General features: G+C 44.3%; 1 protein-coding gene across 4 annotated transcripts in view; it reads left to right on the top strand.

The window, feature by feature from the left end:
* Positions 1-11,452, top strand: part of COQ6 (coenzyme Q6, monooxygenase) — a 112,121-nt gene extending 100,669 nt beyond the window's left edge. For all 4 annotated transcript variants that reach the window (XM_073638193.1, XM_073638197.1, XM_073638194.1 and 1 more), the window contains exons 12-13: positions 8,011-8,177; positions 11,322-11,452. In XM_073638193.1, the coding sequence (XP_073494294.1) occupies positions 8,011-8,177; positions 11,322-11,351 (197 nt within the window). In that variant the 3' untranslated portion in view covers positions 11,352-11,452. The remainder of the gene's footprint in view (positions 1-8,010; positions 8,178-11,321) is intronic.
* Positions 11,453-12,279: the final 827 nt, after the last annotated feature.

The raw sequence follows: 12,279 nt of genomic DNA, 5'->3' as shown, positions 1-12,279 counted from the left end.
ATCCCTGTATTACATGTACACTATATACTATATACAGAGCTCCTGTGTATGTCACTGGTGATCCCTGTATTACATGTACACTGACACTATATACAGAGCTCCTGTATATAATGTCACTGGTGATCCCTGTATTACCTGTACACTATATACAGAGCTCCTGTGTATAATGTCACTGGTGATCCCTGTATTACCTGTACACTGACACTGTATACTGAGCTCCTGTGTATAATGTCACTGGTGATCACTGTATTACCTGTACACTATATACAGAGCTCCTGTGTATAATGTCACTGGTGATCACAGTATTACCTGTACACTGACACTATATACAGATCTCCCGTGTATAATGTCACTGGTGATCACTGTATTACCTTTACTCTGACACTATATACAGAGCTCCTGTGTATAATGTCACTGGTGATCCCTGTATTACCTGTACACTGACACTGTATACTGAGCTCCTGTGTATAATGTCACTGGTGATCACTGTATTACCTGTACACTATATACAGAGCTCCTGTGTATAATGTCACTGGTGATCACTGTATTACCTGTACACTATATACAGAGCTCCCGTGTATAATGTCACTGGTGATCACTGTATTACCTTTACTCTGACACTATATACAGAGCTCCTGTGTATAATGTCACTGGTGATCACTGTATTACCTGTACACTGACACTATATACAGAGCTCCTGTGTATAATGTCACTGGTGATCACTGTATTACCTGTACACTATATACAGAGCTCCTGTGTATAATGTCACTGGTGATCACTGTATTACCTGTACACTGACACTATATACAGAGCTCCTGTGTGTATTGTCACCAGTGGTAATATTAGCGTTATTAGTATTGTGGTTTTTACTAGGCTAGGCTAGGTGAGAGGCTCTATAAGGAGAAACGCTACCCCTTAGACCTCAGTTCAGAGCCTCTCACCTAGCCAAATCAGTTCTCATACTTTGCATTGACGAGGGCCAACAGCCCAAAACGCCGTGTCTGCAAATTGAGATTCTGATTTGGCTTTTATCCTAAGTCATATTGCACGACTCGTTAAAGGGTTGATTGTGACTTGTAGGATTGCTACTTCCAATAGGTGGCGCTATAGAGTACAAGTGCTCTTTTTCTCTGAAGACGCAATTTGAATATTAAATTTCCCAGAGAAGCATTGCACGGCGAATAAGCCTCCTTACCTCGACGTGCCAGAGCCGGTGTGCCACTCTCCATAAGGAGAAACGCTACCCCTTAGACAATAGATTATTATCAATTAACAAAACATAGTGAATGAACAAAAGAGCAATCTAAATGCCATCAGTATCTGGTGACCGCCAGTTGTCTTATGATCGGTATCTGATGACCGCCCATCACCTCACACATCCAGTATCTGGTGACCGCCCGTCGCCTCAGTCATCGGTAGCTGGTGATCGCCCGTCGCCTCCGTCATCGGTAGCTGGTGACCGCCCGCCGCCTCCGTCATCGGAAGCTGGTGACCGCCCTCCGTCATCGGTAGCTGGTGGCCACCTCAGTCATCGGTAGCTGGTGGCCGCCTCCGTCATCGGTAGCTGGTGGCCGCCTCCGTCATCGGTAGCTGGTGGCCGCCTCCGTCATCGGTAGCTGGTGACCCCCCGTCGCCTCCGTCATCGGTAGCTGGTGACCCCCCGTCGCCTCCGTCATCGGTAGCTGGTGACCGCCCGTCGCTTCCGTCATCGGTAGCTGGTGACCGCCCGTCGCCTCCGTCATCGGTAGCTGGTGACCGCCCGTCGCTTCCGTCATCGGTAGCTGGTGACCCCCCGTCGCTTCCGTCATCGGTAGCTGGTGACCGCCCGTCGCTTCCGTCATCGGTAGCTGGTGACCGCCCGTCGCCTCTGTCATCGGTAGCTGGTGACCGCCCGTCGCCTCTGTCATCGGTAACTGGTGACCGCCCTTCGCCTCTTCACTTATTCTTGTCACGTGTACACAGGTTATGGACGATCTCGGCAGGACATTGTGCCAAACATCATGGAGCACTGAGCCCAGATCTTCGGTGTATGAGGCTCGTGCGGATCCTTCTGTCTCTTCATGTGATCCTAGACAGACGGGATGATGTGGGATGGCTGGGAAGTAAAGGTGGCTGGGAATTTAGGAGGCACCTATCCTCAAATTTTGGATAACTAGAGGAGGAAGACCTGTGAAGAGTCAGACTTCAAGGTTGGATTTCAGAAAGGCTTTTTTTAATGGACTCAGAAAGAGGGTAGGACAGAAATGACCAAGAAGGATGGGAATTTTGCTAAATGAAACTCTCACTGCACAATCAGTAACAATCCCAAAAAGACGGAAGAATTGAAAGCATTTAAAGAGACCAGGATGGATTAACGCAGAACTTGCTAAAAAGGAAAAAGAAATGTATATTAAATGGAAAGAGGGAGGCTTATCTAAAGAAGAATATAATGCTGTCTGCAGGGAATGCAGGACATGAGTTGGAAGAGCTAAAGCCAGGAATGAACTGAAGCTTGCAACGCAGACGAAAAGCAAAAAAAAAAGGAGTTTGGGGGCATGTCCACAGCAAAAGAAAAGTCACAGATACTTTAGGATTTTTACTAGATTAAAAGGATGAAGTGCTCTAAAATGATGTTGAGACGGCTTATAAATTCCTGTTTTGCTTCTGTGTTCTCTAAGAAAGCAAATGTAACATCAACCAACTTATCTTTAATATGCTATCAAAGGAATATTATAATCCACACTATCTAGAGAAATGGTGAGAAATTGGCTAATTTACATGAATTAGATGAATTACATCCCAGGGTACTGAAAGAGATAGCAAAGGAAATTGTAGAACCACTAGCCAGAATCTTTGAAAATTCCTGGAGAACAGAAGTCCCAGAAGATTGGAAAAAGCAAATGTTGTCCCCATCTTCAAAAAAGGAAATAAGTTGGAGCCAGGAAATTGCAGGCCAGTAAGCCTTACTTCTGTGCCAGGACAGATCTTTCAGCAAATTATTAAACAGCATGTATGTAAGTACTTGGATAAGAATACAGTAATTAACCAGAGCCGGCATGGGTTTGTAGCAAACAAGTCATTTCAGACTAATCTAATTTCCTTCTATGATGGAATCACTGACTGGGTGGATCAGGAAAATGCGGTAGATATAGTATTTCTCTACTTCAGCAAAGCTTTTGATAAAGTATCTAATATCATCCTTATAGAATAAATGACCGAGTACGGATTGAAAAAGCTACGGTTAGGTGGATTCATAACTGGCTCAGTGATCGTACTCAAAGAATGGTAATAAATGGTTTCTAGTGGAGTACCACAAGGCTCAGTCCTGGTCCAGTGTTCTTCAACCTTCTTCTAAATTATCTAGATAAAGGCACTAAAGGTAAGGTAATCACATTTGCAGATGATGCAAAGCTAGGAGGCATAGCTGACACTAGAGAAGACAGAGAAAGGATTCAGAAGGATCTAGATAAGCTTGAACAATGGCCAGCGACCAATAGAATGGTATTTAACAGGGAGAAATGCAAGATTCTACGTATGGGCAAGAAAAACGAAAATTGTGAAAAAAGCCTTGGGTATACTAATAGATCACAGACTGCACATGAGTCAACAGTGTGATGCAGCAGCAAAAAAGGCAAACACAATTCTGGGATGTATTAACAGAAGCAGAGAGTTTAGATCACATGAAGTAATTATCCCCCTCTACTCCTACGTGGTCAGACCTCATCTGGGTCCAGTTCTGGGCACCACATTTAAAAAAAAAAAAACATAAAAAAACTGGAGCAAGTTCATCAGGATGGTGAGTGGACTGCAAACTATGCACGGTTAAAGGATCTGGGAATGTTTAGCTTGCAAAAAAAAAAGAAGGCCAAGAGGAGACTTAATAGCTGTCTACAAATATCTGAAAGGATGTCACACTGTAGAAGAATCAGCTTTATTCTCATTTGCACATGGAAACACGAGAAGCAATGGGATGAAATTGAAAGGGAGAAGGTACAGATCAGATATTAGAAAACAAAACATGAGGCCACAAGAGGTGGTCAGTTCTCCTTCAATGAAAGTCTTCAAACAGAAGCTGGACAGACCTCTGAGATGATTTAGTGAATCCTGCAGTGAGCCGGGGGTTGAACACGAGGACCCTGGAGGTCCCCTCCAACGAGAACATTCTATGAGATCAGGGCTCTCTGGGGTCATCTTATCACTTTGAGTACTAATCTCACAAGCCATGTCTCAGGGCGGAACATGTCGTTATTGGGCAATGCTGTTCATAGGTGCAATCTGCCATTCAGTGGGCTTAGCGGTTTGCAGGATGGCTGCTGTGGCTGCCAGTGCTGTGAAGAGGAGATATGACCTCTAAGTCCTCTGTTGAAGCTGGATTGTGGCAATTTACATGGGGCAGGATGGTTGCTGGAGCACTTAGGGAGCGCCTTGTTCTGCTGCAGCAGGCCACCGCTGGCTTCAGGTGTTTGCTTACGATGGCTGTTGGGTCTTTTGCAGGGTTGGGTTGGGTGACGCAATTTGTCCATGGGCCTTGTATGGGAGTTATTTATGTGGTGAGCTGTAGATTTTATTGCTACCATTGTGCAGTACATATAATGTTTTTATTGCGGTTTCTTGCATTTTTGGGGAGAGGTGAAATGACAAAAAAGGTGTTAATTCTGTGGTTTTGTTTGTCTTTATGGTGTTTATCGTATGGGTTAAATTGTTATATTTTCATCAGACTTTAACAGACTCGACGATGTCGTCGCCACATAATGTGAGATGTTCTGAGACGTTGTGCCTGCTCGAAATTACAATGTAAAATCCAAATACTTGCATGTAAGAACCACACTGATACATTGAGCATCAGGGCAGGTCTCTCTTTATTTCCTCATGTGGTCAGGGTTTTACAGGTTAATAGTCATACATGGTAACTATATAATTGGCTCCGTTTATCTCTAAATATGTGCTGACATTCGCATACATACAGTACAGACCAAAAGTTTGGACACACCTCATTTAAAGATTTTTCTGTATTTTCAGGGCTATGAAAATTGTACATTCACACTGAAGGCATCAAAACTATGAATTACCACATGTGGAATTATAGACTTAACAAAAAAGTGTGAAACAACTGAAAATATGTCTTATATTCTAGGTTCTTCAAAGTAGCCACCTTTTGCTTTGATGACTGCTTTGCACACTCTTGGCATTCTCTTGATGAGCTTCAAGAGGTAGTCACCGGAAATGGTCTTCCAACAATCTTGAAGGAGTTCCCAGAGATGCTTAGCACTTGTTGGCCCTTTTGCCTTCACTCTGCGGTCCAGCTCACCCCAAACCATCTCAATTGGGTTCAGGTCTGGTGACGGTGGAGGCCAGGTCATCTGGTGTAGCCCCCCATCACTCTCCTTCTTGGTCAAATAGCCCTTACACAGCCTGGAAGTGTGTTTGGGGTCATTGTCCTGTTGAAAAATAAATGATGGTCCAACTAAACGCAGACCGGATGGAATAGCATGCCGCTGCAAGATGCTGTGGTAGCCATGCTGGTTCAGTATGCCTTCAATTTTGAATAAATCCCCAACAGTGTCACCAGCAAACCACCCCCACACCATCACACCTCCTCCTCCATGCTTCACGGTGGGAACCAGGCATGTAGAGTCCATCCGTTCACCTTTTCTGCGTCTCACAAAGACACGGTGGTTGGAACCAAAGATCTCAAATTTGGACTCCTCAGACCAAAGCACAGATTTCCACTGGTCTAATGTCCATTCCTTGTGTTCTTTAGCCCAAACAAGTCTCTTCTGCGTGTTGCTTGTCCTTAGCAGTGGTTTCCTAGCAGCTATTTTACCATGAAGGCCTGCTGCACAAAGTCTCCTCTTAACAGTTGTTGTAGAGATGTGTCTGCTGCTAGAACTCTGTGTGGCATTGACCTGATCTCTAATCTGAGCTGCTGTTAACCTGCGATTTCTGAGGCTGGTGACTTGGATAATCTTATCCTCAGAAGCAGAGGTGACTCTTGGTCTTCCTTTCCTGGGGCGGTCCTCATGTGAGCCAGTTTCTTTGTAGCGCTTGATGGTTTTTGCAACTACACTTGGGGACACTTTCAAAGTTTTCCCAATTTTTCGCACTGACTGACCTTCATTTCTTAAAGTAATGATGGCCTCTCGTTTTTCTTTACTTAGAATTTGTATTATGGCAAAAAAAAAGCAGCTAACAGTCTATTCAGTAGGACTATCAGCTGTGTATCCACCTGACTTCTGCACAACACAACTGATGGTCCCAACCCCATTTATAAGGCAAGAAATCCCACTTATTAAACCTGACAGGGCACACCTGTGAAGTGAAAACCATTTCCGGTGACTACCTCTTGAAGCTCATCAAGAGAATGCCAAGAGTGTGTAAAGCAGTCATCAAAGCAAAAGGTGGCTACTTTGAAGAACCCAGAATATAAGACATATTTTCAGTTGTTTCACACTTTTTTGTTAAGTATATAATTCCACATGTGGTAATTCATAGTTTTGATGCCTTCAGTGTGAATGTACAATTTTCATAGTCATGAAAATACAGAAAAATCTTTAAATGAGAAGGTGTGTCCAAACTTTTGGTCTGTACTGTACATCTCGTTGGCTAAAGGTAGTCCTGTCTACATATAGTAAAAGGAAAGCCAGTCCACCCGGTACTTATAATCCAGCTTGCACGGAACCAGGTGGCTCCACACCAGAATATCCTAAAAAAAAAAAGGGATAGTTGTTCCACCGTCTGGTAAAATAATTCTCTCTTTTATTTTTCGTCCATTAAAAACTTGCAAAAATGACAATGTTTGCATAGACTGGGTAGGGGAGCAATCCTGTCTACACCCATAAGAACAGTCTAGGTGTCACTCACTTAGGTTTCGTTTCTACTACTTTCCTATGCTTTCGGTAATTCTGTTAGGAGGGTCTTTATCTCAGGGACCCCTTATCTCACACACACACATACTGACTCAAACTGCTTTTCAGAAAGCAGGAGATGGAGTCAGGATAGATAAAGTATAAATCCCGCTCTCACAACCAGATCTATTGTACATAGTTTTTTTGTTTTTATTTAAAGGATGAGACTTGACATTTTTAAGTTGTAAACCTAGTGGAAAAAAACCTAATAATTTTTTTATTCTTTTTTTAATTAAAGGGGTTGTCTGACACTAAATAACTATCTTCTTTTCAGTTCATCAGTCCATAGAAGTATTTTTTTTTGTCTCCCCTGCCAGATTGTTGCTGTTACTTCCACTGCATCTTTTTGCTCATATGAAATGATGTTGCTCCTGATTGACTGCAGCGGTTATGTGACATAATGTAACCACTGGGAGATGCGGTGCTGTTCCCAGATATAGTTCTGCAGGTTTTTTTCTTTTACAATGGACATTGGTGCCTTACAACCCCTTTAAGAATTTTTCTTAGACATTTTTTACTTTACGCTGCAATACTATTTCCTGTATTGTGAGCCGGTGCTAGCTGCCCGCTTTATACCCTTGTCTCCACATATATAAAACAGGAGCAACGTAGAGTATATAGGGCATAAAACAGATTTTTATTTAATACATAATCGTACAGTGTTACAATATATATTATCAATCATGATACAAATCAGAGATAAGGTGCAAAAAAGGCCGTCATACCCCCCCAGAAAAAAACACAACATGTGGGCCCTAATAGACATTTAGCACGACCAGCGGACCACTGGCAATTGTAGTAACCACTAGTGTGTGTAATTGCCACATCTTAAAAATCAAGAGAGGTCCCACTTACCGACTAATACCATAGGGAGACATGGAGGGGTGAAAAGTAGATCATCACCTGGCCAGGAAGGAGCCCCGACGCGCGTTTCACCGCTGAAACTGCAGACTTTCTCCACATGTAGCTACATATGTGTTCTCGCCCCTCGTACATGTCTGCACCCTGTGCATCAGGAGGCCGCTCTCATTACGATGCCAGGATACTGTTACACTTTGCCCTCGGGTGTTGTGCTAGTAGAAGCTTCTATCCAGGAGTCTTCGTTTCAGCTTGTCTTATTTCCCAGGATCCACAAGGCATCTTCTGAAGTATGAGACGGAGCGTCAGAGACAAAACCTGCCGCTGATGGCCGCCATTGACCTGTTGAAGAGGTTGTACAACACAAAGCAACCACCCATCGTGCTCCTCCGAACCTTTGGCCTTCAAGCTACGAATGCGCTGCCACCACTAAAGGTTTGTGGTCTCCAGTGCTGCACTTGGTGCCGTGTTTGGCCATTGTGGGCCTCTAAGAGCCGGACTCTTAGAGGCCATGAGGGTCCATTTCATTAGTGTGAATGATTCTTGTATAAATACATACACTTGCCACCAACACAGCGCCATGTAGGTCAGTGGATCCGATGGTCTGACCGCACTGTGGAAGTCTTTATTTTCTTTGGTTGTGAACACGTCCAACGCGCCACAAAGCCTTCTCATCAGTGCAGAGCGATAACGTGTGTATGGCCAGACATCATGTAAAGCCTTCTCATCAGTGCAGAGCGATAACGTGTGTATGGCCAGACATCATGTAAAGCCTTCTCATCAGTGCAGAGCGATAACGTGTGTATGGCCAGACATCATGTAAAGCCTTCTCATCAGTGCACAGCGATAACGTGTGTATGGCCAGACATCATGTAAAGCCTTCTCATCAGTGCAGAGCGATAACGTGTGTATGGCCAGACATCATGTAAAGCCTTCTCATCAGTGCAGAGCGATAACGTGTGTATGGCCAGACATCATGTAACGCCTTCTCATCAGTGCAGAGCGATAACGTGTGTATGGCCAGACATCATGTAAAGCCTTCTCATCAGTGCAGAGCGATAACGTGTGTATGGCCAGACATCATGTAAAGCCTTCTCATCAGTGCAGAGCGATAACGTGTGTATGGCCAGACATCATGTAACGCCTTCTCATCAGTGCAGAGCGATAACGTGTGTATGGCCAGACATCATGTAACGCCTTCTCATCAGTGCAGAGCGATAACGTGTGTATGGCCAGACATCATGTAAAGCCTTCTCATCAGTGCAGAGCGATAACGTGTGTATGGCCAGACATCATGTAACGCCTTCTCATCAGTGCAGAGCGATAACGTGTGTATGGCCAGACATCATGTAACGCCTTCTCATCAGTGCAGAGCGATAACGTGTGTATGGCCAGACATCATGTAACGCCTTCTCATCAGTGCAGAGCGATAACGTGTGTATGGCCAGACATCATGTAAAGCCTTCTCATCAGTGCAGAGCGATAACGTGTGTATGGCCAGACATCATGTAAAGCCTTCTCATCAGTGCAGAGCGATAACGTGTGTATGGCCAGACATCATGTAACGCCTTCTCATCAGTGCAGAGCGATAACGTGTGTATGGCCAGACATCATGTAAAGCCTTCTCATCAGTGCAGAGCGATAACGTGTGTATGGCCAGACATCATGTAACGCCTTCTCATCAGTGCAGAGCGATAACGTGTGTATGGCCAGACATCATGTAAAGCCTTCTCATCAGTGCAGAGCGATAACGTGTGTATGGCCAGACATCATGTAACGCCTTCTCATCAGTGCAGAGCGATAACGTGTGTATGGCCAGACATCATGTAACGCCTTCTCATCAGTGCAGAGCGATAACGTGTGTATGGCCAGACATCATGTAAAGCCTTCTCATCAGTGCAGAGTGATAACGTGTGTATGGCCAGACATCATGTAACGCCTTCTCATCAGTGCAGAGCGATAACGTGTGTATGGCCAGACATCATGTAAAGCCTTCTCATCAGTGCAGAGCGATAACGTGTGTATGGCCAGACATCATGTAAAGCCTTCTCATCAGTGCAGAGCGATAACGTGTGTATGGCCAGACATCATGTAACGCCTTCTCATCAGTGCAGAGCGATAACGTGTGTATGGCCAGACATCATGTAAAGCCTTCTCATCAGTGCAGAGCGATAACGTGTGTATGGCCAGACATCATGTAACGCCTTCTCATCAGTGCAGAGCGATAACGTGTGTATGGCCAGACATCATGTAACGCCTTCTCATCAGTGCAGAGCGATAACGTGTGTATGGCCAGACATCATGTAAAGCCTTCTCATCAGTGCAGAGCGATAACGTGTGTATGGCCAGACATCATGTAACGCCTTCTCATCAGTGCAGAGCGATAACGTGTGTATGGCCAGACATCATGTAACGCCTTCTCATCAGTGCAGAGCGATAACGTGTGTATGGCCAGACATCATGTAACGCCTTCTCATCAGTGCAGAGCGATAACGTGTGTATGGCCAGACATCATGTAAAGCCTTCTCATCAGTGCAGAGCGATAACGTGTGTATGGCCAGACATCATGTAACGCCTTCTCATCAGTGCAGAGCGATAACGTGTGTATGGCCAGACATCATGTAAAGCCTTCTCATCAGTGCAGAGCGATAACGTGTGTATGGCCAGACATCATGTAAAGCCTTCTCATCAGTGCAGAGCGATAACGTGTGTATGGCCAGACATCATGTAAAGCCTTCTCATCAGTGCAGAGCGATAACGTGTGTATGGCCAGACATCATGTAACGCCTTCTCATCAGTGCAGAGCGATAACGTGTGTATGGCCAGACATCATGTAACGCCTTCTCATCAGTGCAGAGTGATAACGTGTGTATGGCCAGACATCATGTAACGCCTTCTCATCAGTGCAGAGCGATAACGTGTGTATGGCCAGACATCATGTAAAGCCTTCTCATCAGTGCAGAGCGATAACGTGTGTATGGCCAGACATCATGTAACGCCTTCTCATCAGTGCAGAGTGATAACGTGTGTATGGCCAGACATCATGTAACGCCTTCTCATCAGTGCAGAGCGATAACGTGTGTATGGCCAGACATCATGTAAAGCCTTCTCATCAGTGCAGAGTGATAACGTGTGTATGGCCAGACATCATGTAACGCCTTCTCATCAGTGCAGAGCGATAACGTGTGTATGGCCAGACATCATGTAACGCCTTCTCATCAGTGCAGAGCGATAACGTGTGTATGGCCAGACATCATGTAACGCCTTCTCATCAGTGCAGAGCGATAACGTGTGTATGGCCAGACATCATGTAACGCCTTCTCATCAGTGCAGAGCGATAACGTGTGTATGGCCAGACATCATGTAACGCCTTCTCATCAGTGCAGAGCGATAACGTGTGTATGGCCAGACATCATGTAACGCCTTCTCATCAGTGCAGAGCGATAACGTGTGTATGGCCAGACATCATGTAACGCCTTCTCATCAGTGCAGAGCGATAACGTGTGTATGGCCAGACATCATGTAACGCGTTCCTCTGCTGCTCCGTGTCTAATGAATCCTTTTCACCTTCATTTACAGGAACAGATCATGGAGTTTGCCAGTAAATGACCTTTCCATGAATCCCAGAGTCCGATTTCCTTAACTTAATTACAATTATTATTTTTTTTAATATTAATTAATAGAAAATAAAGCAAATTGTTCTGACAAAACTAATCGCCTGTGATCTGGGAGCAGAACTGGTACATAGCTGTAAAGAGCCGCACAAGGCGGCCGTCGATGACCCAGGGGCTGCAGCTTATAGCTACACTCATGGCCAAAAGTTTTGAGACTATAAAGGTATGTACTCACAGAAATGTAACTTTTAATAATATGTCATAAAACCATAAACGAACAGTGGTAGAACACAATACTAAATAAAGTGGCAGTGTGCATATTAGTATATAGTGCCTGTTCATACTATATTACTAGATGATACTGCACTATAGAAAAACAACATTGGTCAGAAAAGAGGGAACATGGTCCTCCTTCATATAGGATGGATGTATTACTGGCCAATATGTAGCCCCAAAGGGCAAAAAAATCCTAAGGATTAAGCCACTCACAAATACAGAACAGGAGGCTAGGTGCCCAGTGTCTGTGCTATGATGGTGATCTAGCTAGATAATCAAGTCACTAAATAGATAGATAAATCTCCTAGTGATATAGGAATCACAGGTAATTAGTTGTCTAGGACCCCCAATATTGTTACCAATCTATGTGTATATATAATCAAATAACACACAATAATGAACTATATAGCAGCTAAGAGCGAAACAGACACACTATTATGGTGAAAAACCACAAATAATAGATAAACCCCTTGCTGGGGAGAAGCAAGTCAGCGGTCTTAAATAGAAGCTCAAAATACACAGTGTGATATAGTTACAGTCAACCAAGAAAAGAGCAACTAAACAATGACAACTTATCTCTAGTAAGAGTCCTCTCGCCTCCCCCAGTGTAATAGACTGCACCATCATCAGCAGGATATCGTTACTTG

The sequence above is a fragment of the Phyllobates terribilis genome, unplaced genomic scaffold (assembly GCF_046119375.1).
Source record: "Phyllobates terribilis strain yellow unplaced genomic scaffold, ASM4611937v1 Scaffold_7__3_contigs__length_470593459, whole genome shotgun sequence".
NCBI classification, from domain to species: domain Eukaryota; kingdom Metazoa; phylum Chordata; class Amphibia; order Anura; family Dendrobatidae; genus Phyllobates; species Phyllobates terribilis.
This window is presented reverse-complemented; position numbering and strand designations above follow the sequence as displayed.